Source organism: Malurus melanocephalus, unplaced genomic scaffold (assembly GCF_030028575.1).
Source record: "Malurus melanocephalus ecotype Western Australia unplaced genomic scaffold, MMel_1.1 scaffold_26, whole genome shotgun sequence".
Lineage (NCBI taxonomy): Eukaryota > Metazoa > Chordata > Aves > Passeriformes > Maluridae > Malurus > Malurus melanocephalus.
Window position 1 is genome coordinate 3,171,710 of NW_026623258.1, and position 14,896 is coordinate 3,186,605.

Here is a 14,896-nt window from a genome sequence, read left to right on the forward strand (position 1 = left end):
TTTTTTTTTTCATGTCTTAAGCTACGCGTGCATGCATGAACATTTGTTCATTATTTCTCAGCTTCCCAAAGGCAAAACTGAGTTACAGGGTGCATGTAGAATCCTATAGARTGTACCTGGATGGGATCCTAGAGTCATCTGGTCTATTACTCCATCCAAGGCAAAATAAACTCTGCTGCTGTGCTTCCTGAGGCAATTTATGTGCAATTTCCGTTTTTTCCGTCTTTTCACTTGAACAAAAGAAAAAAGGTTTCTAATGCCTTGGGGCGGGGAGAGGAAGTGCTGTTTTCACCTCTACTTTCAAGAGACTTGTGAAGATTTTTTAAAATTTCAGCTGGAATGGAATCATAAAAGTGAACTTGATAGTAGCCAGGAAAGGTATGTCAGGTTCCCAAACAGCCCTCAAGACACAAATTCAAACTGGACGCCTCATATTTTGCTATTTAATGCACTGGTGAGCCAGAATATCTCTTTTATAGACATGCTCTGGTTTTGGGTTGTCCGTTTTTCAGCTGCAAATTTAATCTTTATGATATAATCAAGTACATGGTACCATCAGTGTCAGGATGTGCWATCAGAACAGGGAGGGGGCATTTCGGTTGCMKGCTGTTGCTGTTTTGATTGGTTTTYGTCTTTCTAGAAGCAATGCTTATCTCTGATAGGAACTATGGCTTTTCTGCTTCTGCTTCTGTCTAGATTTATATTGCAGTGAGGAATTTTGGAAGTATGTGTGTAAATATTCATTTTTACATGTAAAATTACTTCATAAATAATTTCACTTTTCTCTCTGCTCTACAAGCCTTAAAGCAGTAACAATTTCCAAAGAAGGCTTTTTACAGTATCATTTGTGTCTTTTCCCTGTTGGCCTTTCTTTTTGTTGTATGTTTTGGATTGTGATTTACAAACAAAAAATAATTCCCAATTTGCATAATTCCCAATTTTATATTGTTACTATCCTAAAAAATACTAAGATCTGTTCCCTATGTGATCTCTTCAGATGTTTTGCCATTTTATTTCTTTATCTTATTAAAACTGGAATTCAGGCTTTATGAGAAGAAACAGTAAGTACATTTATATATAATTGCTCCATGTATGTGTTGGCTGCCTACATGAAAGCCACAACCCTTTGTTTCAAGGATAGTTAGATAGTTTTGAGGGCTCAAATGTGCATCCAACTATTAATGCTCAGAAAAGTTCAGTTATTACTTGTCAAAATTAATATTTAAGAATCTCTAATGTGTTACTCACTATAATTTGAAGCCTCTTCATAAGGAATCAACCAGCATTATCTGGTRGGAGTAGTTTGCCATGACAGCACTCACTGCCTTTGGGTGGGAGCTCCTGTCCYGTGTAGAAGACAACTGAAGCTTTTCCCTTCCTTCTTGACAGACACTGCCTGTAAGAACCRGCCCCTAGACCTCGTCTTCATTGTAGACAGCTCCCGTAGCGTCCGACCTGAAGAGTTTGAGAAAGTGAAAACCTTCTTGTCAGAAATGATCGATACTCTGGATGTTGGTGAAAGAACAACACGCGTGGCCGTCATGAACTACGCGAGCACCGTCAAGGTGGAGTTTCCCCTCCGCACTTACTTTGACAAAGGCTCTCTGAAGGAGGCCGTGTCTCACATTGAGCCCTTGTCTGCTGGCACCATGACTGGCCTTGCCATCCAAACTGCCATGGATGAAATCTTCACCGAGGAAATGGGCAGCCGGCCAGCAGCCTTCAACATCCCCAAGGTGGTCATTGTTGTGACAGATGGACGGCCACAAGACCAGGTTCAGGGTGTGGCGGCGAGCGCCCGGACAGCTGGCATTGAGATCTACGCGGTCGGGGTGGGCCGGGCAGACCTGGAGTCCCTGAGGATCATGGCCAGTGAGCCCCTGGATGAACACGTCTTCTATGTGGAGACCTATGGTGTGATCGAAAAGCTGACATCCARATTCAGAGAGGCCTTCTGTGGTAAGGGGATCAGTCCAAGAGGGTAGTGTAATTTAGCTCCTTTTGACTTCTGCTATGGTTCCCCTCCCTAAGAGAGAAGTTTTTCACAAGTGTTATGTATCACATCTAAATATTTCCTTTGCCATCCGTTGGGCAAACCAGCCAACCCTCAGTGGAAGCCAGGTAATGGCCTTTCACTTGGAATAGTGACAGTGAAGGTAACAGACCTGACTTGAGTGGACCTCCTTGTACCGTTGGTTGGATTTAGAGCAAGAGAAATCACAGTGCTCTGGATGGGGTTTGGCTGCCTRTGTTTACTGAATTACTGAAGGTACACACCAGAGCTGTGCAGGCTGCTCATTTCTTTTCCCATATCACTGGGAAGCAAGGAGAGTGGGAGTATGGAGCTGAAGGGCTCCTTATAGGCTCAGAGTAGGAAAATCAGTGTAGCAGGTAAGCCACCACACTGGCATGAGCAATCTGGTGCAGGATGAAGTGCCCAAACCCAGTGTTAGGTCATTTTGGGACAGGCTTCCATTCCKTAGGTACTGCTGGGTTTTTCCAGTGTACCAAGCTCACATCTCCCTCTTGTTTCTCTACAACTCAATTTAGACAAGGAACTGTGGTATGGGATGAATTAGCTTCACATTTTCAGGAAAAATGCTGGATGTATTTGGTCTAGAACTCCACTAACAAAGCTAGGACAGAGTGGGCTGTTATTGTCATTTACAGGGGAAAAAGGTAATCTGGAGTATTTAGAACTGCCTATAGATACTGTGACACATCCCTACTCACAAAAATCAAATGRCAACTTTTTGACAATCAAAAAACCTTGTGCACAGTAGATTTTTCTAGTAAATTTCTAAGAAATTTACTTTAAAATGTCTCCAGCAAGTCCAAAAAAGTCCAGCAAAAAAGTCCAAAAACTCCAAAAAAGTCTCCAGCAAGTAATAGATAAAATCAGGTGTAAATAACATTGTAAGAGAATTAAAATAACAGCCACTGCCTTGGGAACTTGTTTGCATGTGTGTTACTTTGCTCAGAGTCTACTAAAAATTACCACCACACCTTTTGAGTACGTTTAGAGTGAATGGACCCCTTTCTCTAGGTATGAAATAAATGTGTAAGACCATCTGCAGWCAGGACACTTTGTCCAGTAGTTAGCACAGGAATTGCCTTGAGGTTTGGCTTGACACCATGTTGTGCTGCTGATGTGACCAGATCCACACAAGTGGCCACCTGGCTGGACAGGTATGTGTGCTGTGAACATAGCACTCATTTCCACCTCTGCTCTCATCAAAGCAAGTCCTTTCATAGCAGCAAAGAAAAAACTCTWGTTCTTAGGAGTAAACTTACTGTTTATTGTGCTGAAGCATAGAAATTATGCCCACGCAAGGCTGGAGGACAGTCAGAGAGCTCACACATCTACACTTCCAGTGTAACTCTGAGTCCTCTGTGTGCAATTTGCCAGAATATGTGGAATTCATGAAAAAAAAAGAGGGTGAAGGAAATAGTTTTAAAAAAGACTCCTATAAACCAATGAATCTAAGAGGATCTTATAAGACAGCGTGGTAAACTGGGACCCTTTCCAGATCCAGACTGCTTTTTGATAAAAAATCTGGACTCACCAGTGACAACTAGGATTTTTTTTTTGCTTTGACCAAGGCAAATAAATTTGTTTGTAGGGTGAACTGAAAACAGGAAAACTAATGTTAAGGGGGAAAATAGTTGGTTAAAATCAAGTTCTTGATGCACTGTGAGAGCATTATTCAGCACAAAACCATCCGATGGAAAATCTTAGCCTTGAATTGCTGTCCAAGTCAGTGGACGTTGACTTTCCTGCCACAAAAATTTGACCRTTTCGGTCTGAGCTTCTCRCTTAAGCCTTGAAAATATCRTCCAGAGAYTTTGTTCATAAGTCATGGAGATTAWTTCTCTTATTCCCAAGCAGAATRAAAAGGTGATGACTTGGGTTCAAATTCATTTTCACCAATGGAAAGACAAGACAYTCTATCAGCCTTTTTGGGAGACTTCTAAATCTTCCATGTTTTAGAAAATAGGAAATATTGCTTTGTTTTCATGAGAAATGTTCAAACACTCTTGCTTCTGATTTCTTGTCTCAGCACTATTGCTTTGGAGTTGGATTTTACCAGTACTCCATACCTATAATCTAAGTAAAATCTCAGGTGAAAAGAAGCTTGTCTTCCCATTTTCCTCCTCTCTTTAATTTCTTTTTCTTTCTTCCTTTCTTTCTTTCTTCCTTGTCCCCCTTTTTTCCCCACTTTTTTCCTCCACACTTTTTTTCTCGAACCTTCCCTCTGCCTTTCCCTTTCTCCCCTCGCCCCCTTAAATTTAGTAATCTGAAAGGCATCTAAGTTTAAGTGAGTGACTAGGCTTCCTTTGTAGTCTGTGGAGATAAACAGGGGCATCTTGATGTCACCAAAGAAGAAGCATATCCAAAGCTAAATACACTTGAGAAAAATTGATCAGAAGTTATTKAGTTACTTTTAGACCTTTTCTGTGAAGGAAAAGACTGTTGGCACATACATTGAAGAGACAGCTGCATACACCATACTTCTGGCACTTATATGTCCATCACACTGCGGTTGTGCCACTGTTTTCTCTGTTCTCAGTGTGATGAAATACTGTTGTGCAGGGAAATCAGTTGGTCCTGAAAACTTTATCTCATTCTGCAGTTTCAACTTCTCACTTCTCTGAGATTTGGACATTATTTCTGTTCTTTCCTTCAAATGTGAGGTTCATGCATGTACATGTACCCTACTGTAGGGACTTTTCTGCATATCCTCCTTTGGTCCTGACATTTAAATCTGATGGCTCAAGGCAGCTGTAGCCCTCACAAACCCCGTCTTGCCCTGGTGGGTTTCCTTTCTGGCTGATACATCTATACCACCCATCAAGCAATCTTTTTATCCCCGAGATGAGAGTATGTTTTTCAAGTGTCTCTGACTAATTGCTTTGTTCCTACTGGTTTTGATGCTCTATTTTTAGATTTTATTTTATTTTATTTTATTTTATTTTATTTTATTTTATTTTATTCAACTTAATTTCATTTTGGTTTCTGTTGCATTTCAGTTTACCCAGGAGTTTTTTACAGGGCAGCAGGAACTCATAGATCAGGTTCTGTGCCAGCGAGCTGAGGTTGTTAAGCCAACAGACAGTGACTGATACATTTTACCAGTATTTCAACTGGCTGTCTGTAATAGAAAGGGACTGGATACAAAGACCCAGATGGTCCTTTTCATTGCTGAGTTCTCATTTCGAGTATAATGTTGCCAAATACCTGAACTCTTTCCTTGTTGAACCCTTTTCAGTTCCTCCTTTCTCCTGCCACCTCAGGTGGTGAGTTATTTCCATAAAGGAAGCCTGTCACTTGTGACAGAGGCACAGCACTGACATTTACTACCRCTAATCCAGCAAACAGTGCAAGATGTACCTTTGTAAGCATGAATGATTAATGCCTGTCCTCTCCTCTGGGATGAGTGAAATGCCTCTCTGCCAATGCCCTTTGCAGCTGTGAACATGTGTGCCCTGGGGACCCACGGCTGCGAGCAGCTCTGTGTGAGTAACAGAGCATCCTACCACTGTGATTGCTACAGAGGATACACTCTGAATCCAGACAAGAGGACCTGCTCAGATGTGACTCCTTTGGAAAATGAGTGCAACTAGAAAAAAGTCATTTTTGAACACTATAATTGGATTTGAGAAGGTACTTGTGTGCTTCTGTTAAAACACCTGTATCTTTTTCAACCATAAAAAAATCTAATAATGAATAATAAATAAAGGTCAGCTGCAAGCAATGGTGAGATATAATTTGATTCTATCACTGTCCTTTTTGTTGTGTCTACAGATCCATTCATTAGGGCCAGATGCCAAAATAGTCTTTAGATGTAAGCACTGTATAGATATTTTCTCCTMCCACTTGTTCTAATCCCTTCATTTACTATTGCCATTTCTGAGCCGATTGCAAATTGAAATAATAATAACTGAAATTAAAAAATGTTGAGTGTGCACTCCATGCCACACTGCCTGCTATTAACAATGAGTTGTTTCTCTGACATKTCTAACAAGCTGTGGACACGTGTGCACCTGGAAGGCACGAATGTGATCAGATCTGTGTGAGTAACAACGGATCCTATGTCTGTGACTGCTATGAAGGCTACACCTTGAATCCAGACAAGAAGACTTGCTCAGGTAAGAAATAAAGGCTACTTGAATAAATGAAACCCATGGAGATATGGACACGTTTTCTGWGGCTTACTCTAAAATGAGAACTCAGCTGTAGTCTTTCCCCTGGGTTCCAATAACAATAAAATTACATTTGTCTTTAAGTGTGTTGATTAAAGAATGCAGTTCGGTAGTTATCTACCATTTTATGGTCTTCACAGCATTCCATAAACATTGTTTAGCTGCTTAGTCTGACAYGAGGCAGGTTACTGCTCATCTCATGTGGGTTTTTAACTTCATCCTTATCAGGGATGTTGGAATTGCTGATGAAAGTAAGAACAGCATAAAATGTAGTGTAGTCATCTCCATTAAATAATTAATAACTCAATTCAGTTGTCTACAGCATAATATAATAACGTAGCAAGACACTGATTAAATATTAATTAAACTGTAATTACAAATGTTGAGCATTTAAAACAGTGAAGTGTCTGGGAGGGATTAACAGGTTTATTTTCTGAACCATATCTCACCACAGCCTTGGACATGTGTGCACCTGGAAGGCATGACTGTGCCCAAGTCTGTGTGAGGAATGACGGATCCTACAGCTGTGACTGCTATGAAGGGTACACTCTGAATCCTGACAAGAAGACTTGCTCAGGTAAGATCTGATTAAGGAAAAGTTGTGTTCCACTAAAAGCAAGTAGCTTTTCAAAATCTGGCTAATTTATATGATTTTTCTGATAAATTAACCCATAGTTTCTGTGCAATTCCTGAAAACTTGGGGCAACTTTGTTTCTTCATATGAACAGTAGTAATTTGAGACCCTTGGCTCTTCTCCAGTTGTGTYAAGGTTATGTTTGGTATAATTAAAATGCCATTTGGCATTTCCTTGAAGACTTCACAGTATTTTCAGACCCATGGAGGGTGAATTGCCATATCCAATATGTGATGTGTACCACCTCTGCCAGAAAACTCTTCAGCAAAGCAGCACAAGGCAATGAGATGAGAGAGAGCAAGGATTRTGCTGGAAGGGAGCTTGAAGTCTGTATCATCATGAGTGTGATTGCTCTCATGTGTTTGGACCTTAAAAAAATATTCCAACCTTAGAGCTCTAGAGGATGGAAGGAGATTTCCTTCTCAGTGCTGGTCTCTTGTGGAGAACAGAAATATGGATGTAGCTGGTGCTCAGGGATATACACATAAGTATATATTATCTACAAATTAATATCTATTATATATTATCTTCACTTGATTAGGGTTTCATCTTCAGTCTTGATTTCTTTGGATGTYTCACTGGCAATTTATTTAGGGAAAATGCTTTTTTTTCCCACTTCCACTATAATCCCTTTCCTTCCTATATTTTATGTGACAAAGTGTTGAATTAGGCTTCCAGCTCCATGAGGTTCCCAGRCAGAGCCCTCCAGTTAAATCAAAGGTCTCACATCTCAAAGAGGTGAAGCCAGAGGGCCTCAGTATTTCTTCCTGCCTAGGCTAGGAGCTGATTTTGTAAACACAGTGCCTAGGATTAGCTCTTAGCTGGCATTACAGAGAGACAGTAAACATGTGAGAAAATGTAAATTTATTCAGGCATCCTTTTTGGGAGTCCAATTCTGAACCTCATTTCATAGCACCGATTCTCCTCCTGAACAAACTTTAAATTATTTTCTTCACATGCTTGCTTTTTTTTTCTCCTTTTGAATCTCATTTTGCAGTATGCTGCTAATTATTTCCATCCAGGTCATTGTATCACACACATGTGCAAAAAATGATGCAAAAATAGTATAGGTCCAGGAGAGGATCTTTTTCTTCTTTTCCCTTTTTCTTTCTTTTCCTTTGCTTCCCTTTCCCTTTCTTTCTCTCTTTCTTGTTCTCTTTTCTTTCTCTCTTCTTCTCTTCCTTTCTTTATCCTTTATCCTTTCTTGTGCCTTACTGGGCCTCCTTACAGCAAAAATATCCAAATATAGGAACTCCTTCTCAGCTTGCCCTTTCAGAACTGATGTGTTAAATTTGGCAGAAAACAGCAGCCTYGCACATAAAGTGCCCACTTTGTAACTGGCAAGTGGGTGTCACATTTCTTCTTTTTAGCAGCCATGTATACTTTTCTGTTTATGGTCTTTTCACTCCATAAAACAGTGTCTTCTCCAACTCAATTAGAGCTGAAGTAATGCCAAATAGTCTCTTAAAATCAAGATATTTGTTCTCTGAAATTCTGTTGGATAATTGTTTCATAACGGCATCACTTCTAGTTCCATTCCTTTTGCAATCTGTTACAGCTGCAAAAAAGTGTTGCCAGTATTCCAAAACTCATACTAATTTTGTGATGTTTGATAGCCWGATAAAAACACACTCTGTGCACCCTGCTCTGGTTAATAGCACGCTGACATGCAGTAAAARCACCCTGGTTTGAATCCCAATGAAGATACATTCACGAATGGGAATTTCTGTGACCACCTCTCAAGGCTGAAGTTTGGATATTGATTAATGTTCTTCTCCTCTGAAATGCTCCCTCAGCTGCTGACGTGTGTGCTCCTGGCAGGCACGACTGTGAGCAGGTCTGTGTGAGGGGTGACCTGTTCTGCACCTGTGACTGCCACCAAGGCTGCACCTCAACCCAGACAGGAACACTTGCTCAAGTAGGAGCAGATTGCTCATCCCTTTCTCCCATGCTTTCCCCAGCTAAGTGCACCTATTGCAATAGCTGTCCTTATTATATTTGTGTATTTTAATATATTTGTATCTGAGGAACTTTCACGTGCATTCAGGTGTTAAACAATAGCTCTGCCTTGCCCACTATGAGAAAAATTCAGAGATACAAAGAACTTCATATGTAACAATGTTAGTAAATACTTACCACACTGTCCTTATCATCTTATAACTAAGGTCTTCCCTAATTTTCAATATTCAGCAAACTCAGAACTGAGAAATTGTTGAAGAGAGAAGAGCTGGGGTTAGTCACACTAACTTTTCAGTACTGTGGAATATGTGTACCACCATGCAAGACAGTTTGAGGTGATGTTCCCCCCCCCGGCTGAATTTCATCTTGCTGTTCCTTTCTTTAGCTTCTCAGTGACTTTGTGTTACAGTAAAAATGCAATAATTTCAGTAGTGTTTCTTTCCTTCCCAGTCTCCTTACTATAAAGTTATTGTATACTGGAAACCTTTCCTAGTGTGCCTTTGGAGATGATGTGGCACTTCCCATCTGGTGGGGTTAAGCAGCTGGGTCAGAGGGAGCAAGGACTGAGGTAYCCCTTGGATCAATTAATGTATTGATCCCCAGCAAGACAATGAGTTTATCTTGCTGCTCCAAGGCAAGATCAGTTACACATCTCAGTAGTTCCTAGATTCTTGAGGATAGGCTCCCAGCATGGGAAAGCATTGCCATTGGGAAGCATTAAAAATGCTGTCTTGTTTTTGGGTAACTGCTTCTCCAAAGCACATCCTGTGTGAACTGATTTATGTGCATCAGGARCTCATGACTGGCAGCAGGTCTGTGTGAGTTGATCATAAACCTGTGACTRCTATGAAGGCTTTGCCTTAAATTCAGATGACAAAACATGCTCAAGTAATAATTTAATTTTGGGGCTTTTTCTGAATGTGTTTATTGAAGCACCTCTTTTTAATGTGTTAAACATTTGTAATCTGTTTGAGAAATAGTCTATCAACTCATAAGATCCCAGGAAGTATAATCCATTTTCATTCTTTTATGCCTCTTTCCATGAATATTTAGAGCTAGTTTGGTCCTTCTTGTTTAGTTACAGCAGTTACTGTATTTGAAATTAGTTTATATTTAATGTTGACTCTTATCTATTAACACACATTAAAGGACTCACTGTATTTGAAAATATAATGTCATAATCCAGATTCCATGGGGTTCAGGAGGGGAACAGAACTCATTTTAGAGCYACTGCAATGCTAAACCTTATATTCTTGCCCACTCCTCCAAGCTGAGTGGGSCAAGCATGAACTCACCAAYTGTTTTCTGTTCRGATGGGCAATACTGGGATCAAATGTTGGTAGAATCTCTCCACAGTTTGATGTAGAATCCTAAGTTAAGTTGGGTTGGAAGGAACCTTAAGAGGTACCTCACCCAGCCCCTGGTTCAGTGCAGGAGTGACCTGCCATCACATCTAGTGGYTGAAGACAAACACCATCTGCAAAGGTAGTTTCTTGTTGGTCTGGACTGAACACAAATGCAGTGTAAAACTGCAGCTTTAGCATGTTTTGCATGACTCCAGTGGCAACAGGAATGCCCCAGATTTTGAATATCAGATACAAGAAGATTCTCARTTTCACAGAAGGACTATGGAAGAATTCAGACTACCCTTGAACAATTGCCAAAGTTGGTTGGAATACTAATTTTGTTAAAATAGACACAATCCAAGGAGGATCTGTGTCTGTCATTGGAGAATTTAAATGCAGACATAAAAAATTCACTGGCAGTTGGTTGGAAACCGAGTGTGTTGGTGTGATATTTTGAACTGGCCTTCCTCCAAAGACTCTTGAACAGCTCTTCTTTGTACATTGACCACAAAAGCCAGTGGAATGTTCCAAAGAAGGGAGCTGAACAAATACAGGTTCACTGGAATCAAGGAGACACCAGTTTCAACTCTGGCTTTAAGGCAAATTAATTTTTCCACTGCCGGAAGATTTTGCAGTTTCCTTGCAAAATGGGACTATCAATGACATGACGGACAAACAAGAAAAAGAAGGGAAAACCATTGAGGAAAAAGGGAAATGTACCCAGGTATTATATTTCTATTGTTTTACTGTTACAATGCACACACACTTGGTTTGGCATTGATCAATGATGCACTGGCAATGATACACATAAACATATCTAGAGAAAAAAATTGATTAATATGCTATTATTGCCTTTGCAARTAATGTAAAAACACATTTATGAAGAGATGGGTATCATATACAGGTAATACCTCTTAATAACTTACTGAAAATGTATTTGTAGTCTCTTTTAAGGCTTTGCCTTTGGAAGCTCATTATWCCAGTGTCAAATGTAGATGGTGATCCCACCACACTACCTGTGTTGCAGTAGCTGTTGATATATTTGTTCTCAGCCTTCAGCAAGTGGTGCAGCCTTAAGTTACTCACTTTRTGAAGTAGGTGAGGTTAAATTGCCTTTCATGCAGCTAAGAACTCACAGCCATCTGCTGATGCTTGATATTATCATACCACAATGACATTGTTGTCTCTCTAAATGTCATCATTGCTGGTTTTGTTATGAATTATGAACAAAAAGGAATTCTTGAGGACAGCTGATGCTAGTCCCCTAATAAGTCTGAAAGGCTGAGGTCAARACCTAGGAACAGATCCAATGGAAGCACTATGGAGTATAGCAATGCTTGCTTGCTTTTTCTGAAGAGACTGGGGACTTCTCTGTCACACTAAGTGGCTCCTCCAGTACTCACTGGAAARGATTTGTGCCCATCCTCTTGAATCAAGAACGATATTCCCTGTGCATACATGTTGCCAAAATTAGAAAGCAAGAGTACTTACRGGGCGACACAATTRAMGTTGATGAGGWTGAGSAGTCTGGTTGGTCTCTGCAGAMAGGCCCKKTTTTTTTKKTGKTTTTWTTTTYTTTYTTTCTTAGTAATGSTCTAATTTAAAGAGTRTAGAGGATCCAGGYAGGCAGGCAAGGAACTCCCTGCTCTGCCTCCTAGTTGGTTAGAGTCCAGCACTCTCTTGCCTGTCTTCACTCAGGTCTTTGGCTACACACCAGCCCTGGTTCACTGCTGCCCCTCCTTCCCATCTGCCCTGGATTGCAGTGCATGCTGTAGTCTCACAGCATGGGTTTGACTCCTTCTGCAGAATCAAGCATTTTCTTGAGATTTACATGTTCAATAATTGTAATAAATATACTGAATGCTGTTTTCTCTCTTAGGAGCCATAATGAGCAGCCTCATAACAACTGAAGAGTCCTGTAAGTGTGAAGCCATAATTGCCCTCCAGAACTCAGTGACCTCACGCCTCAAAGCTCTGTCCACAAAACATATCCTTTTTCATACGTGATATCCTGCATTAAGCAATTTACTGTTATTTTAGAGGAGGCTGTTTTGATATAAACAAGGGAAGAAATATCACTCGAAAAAGAAAGTATTTTCAGGGTGATTTAAAAAATGTTATGGTAAGAAATCTTGATTGTTGCGAACACCACTGTTTTCACATTTAACTGAAGAGCAACATAACACAGATAAAATAAATGACTRTGCCCATATCCCCTAGATTATATATGCCATGTTGAACATCAAGCGCTGCTCTACTTGTAATTCTTCTGGATGACTTTTACTTTTAGAGCAAATGCTCAGTTTTGAGCCCTCCTATTATGTCCCAAAASTTTATCGACAATTTCACAGGCAGTGTGTCAACAGTTCCATCAACTGTGGTATTCCTCTGCATCCCACCTCCACAAGCAGGCACTGTCCCAAGTGATTGTTTCAAACRCCTTATTTTCTCTGAAAATGTGTGAGCTTGTTGGTATTCTGGRTAAGGGGGAATGGGAGAGGTGGAAGGCAGGGTGCTGGAAGCTCTGGGCAAGCCGTGGGTCCAGGGGAGTTTTGAGGTGCTGGGTGGAATTTGCCAGCTCTGCTGCAGTGCCTTGTCTGCAGCCAGGAAGAGAAATGTGGTCAGCCCCCGGATCAGACATTCCACAAACATGTGGGAGAGAAAAAAAGCCCAACCAACAARCAAAGAGAAAGTGGTGAACTTTGTGGAACCACAACAAGCCTGAATGCTGGGATAAATGCCCTCAGGTGACACGGTAGGAACTAATAACTGGAAATTAAAGAGAGACAAGATGTGGTRCATCATAAGGCATAATTTTTAGAAGTGAGAATGACTGATCACTGTTAGAATTTACCAAGGATTGTGGCAGATTTTCTTTGCTGAAAATTTTTGAGACTGAATGCTTTTTTCTATCAAAGGTGCTSTGGTTCAAATAGGAATTGATATAAAGGAGCATTATGTCTGTGGTTATCATTCTGATCCCTGGGGCTTCAAAATAAAGGAAGAGAGGGGTATTTAACTAAAAAAAAAAAAAAGGGAGAGGAAACTAGTAAGTTTTATACATGAACTCATCATTTACATATATAACAGAATGTTTCAATTTGCCGAAGTTTCTTAAAGTCAAATGAAAACTTCTGCCAAAGACACAAGACTTATCCAGTTTTTGAATAAATTCAAAGTTATTTTTATGAGATCTAATTGCATATCCTCTTCTCTCAGTGTGCTTGGAGTTCAGTTTACCTGCCTGGGAAAAGTGGGGGGAAGAACTCTGATTTTCCTGGATTAAAATTTATAATTCTAGGGAATCTAAGTAGTTAAAACTGAACACYAAGATATTTAAACTTGTAATGTCATCTCAATAGTAGCATGTCCTTCAGAGATCTATCTTTCTGCCCCAAGAGCTCATGTCAAGATAGAAAATGTTGTGGGTTTAAATTATGAATAGACTTTATTACAAAGAACTGAGGCTTTCAAAGTTATTCTTGATGGGCCATTTCTATCCCTAGCATCCTTTCATGACAACCTGGAAAACATAGCAGAAACATCACCTTCTGCTCTTCATCCCTGAATATCACCTRATCCTTTTAAGAAATTACAGTTGTTGAGATTATTTGGGAAGATGCCAAACTTTGACAGACCTCTAAAATGTTTGGAAATCTCCGTTTCAAGCATGTATTGGCCTCATCTAGAAAACAGACTTGTTTTTGAAATTGCAGATGAGAAAGACTGTAAATAAAACAAACCTCACAACCATCTATTTTATTGCCCTTAACAACTGACCACTAGAGGAAGTGTCTGAGAAGCTGCAGGCATATCAAGACCGACAGCAGATTGTCTGAGCTACCATTGTGCTTGTTTTTAAAATAATTTTTAAGAATCAAACCTTTTTACTGTTTTCAGCAAGCTTTTTTTTCATTGCACAGCTTACAAAACAGCAGTTGGTTTATTATTATTGACAAATATCAAGAAGACTTCAGGAAGACAAGAAATACTTGAAAACACAGTGAGTAACTCTGAGGATCATCATGTACAGTCACTTTATAGCCATAAAGCTACCCATACCTGCTGTGCTTCAGTWCTGCAGATACTGCTTTTCTGTAGTAACTCCATTTTTTTATTCTCTTACTTCAAAGTAAATACAGAAAAATAAAGAATGGATACAGTATATCATACTATATAAAACTTGGAAATGGCTAGGCAGAATGAAAAATGGTGCCTATGTCTTCTTCCCATTAAATGGGAAAGTAAGTTGGGATCTTATAACTTATTTTAATAAAATACAATATGATATGCACATTGAGGTTGGAAGTTATTTTGTATTCAACTTAAAGGATGAGTGTTTTGAAATAAAGGGTTTCAAAAAGCCAAGGAAAAACCCTCAAATATAAAGGAGGCATAAATGGAAGAATTAAACAGAGTACTGTCCCAAGACACAAGTTTGGAAAAAGAAGCATTTGATTTTAAAATTCACAAGTCACTGTTAATATAAATAAAATATTTAACAGTAATTTCAAGTGTTCTCAGTTTAACATCCTCCAAGTTAATATTTTTACCCTGCAAGATTTACTTATGCTATTAATCAGTCATTCCTGTTGTCATTATACGGACTTTACTGACACTTTACTTGTGTCAATTAGGCTTTTAGGATAAAACACACAAGGTAACAATTTAAAAAAAAAAATCAGTTGTTAAAGGAATCCATTTGTTTTATACGCTTGGCATTTATAATCATCCAAATATTTATAGTAGGAGG

General features: G+C 39.5%; 1 protein-coding gene across 1 annotated transcript in view; it reads left to right on the top strand.

Moving 5' to 3' along the window:
* Positions 1-14,607, top strand: part of MATN3 (matrilin 3) — a 16,042-nt gene extending 1,435 nt beyond the window's left edge. The window contains exons 2-6 of the mRNA XM_057390403.1: positions 1,390-1,959; positions 6,028-6,150; positions 6,659-6,781; positions 12,023-12,130; positions 13,927-14,607. Of these exons, the coding sequence (XP_057246386.1) occupies positions 1,390-1,959; positions 6,028-6,150; positions 6,659-6,781; positions 12,023-12,130; positions 13,927-13,982 (980 nt within the window). The 3' untranslated portion in view covers positions 13,983-14,607. The remainder of the gene's footprint in view (positions 1-1,389; positions 1,960-6,027; positions 6,151-6,658; positions 6,782-12,022; positions 12,131-13,926) is intronic.
* Positions 14,608-14,896: the final 289 nt, after the last annotated feature.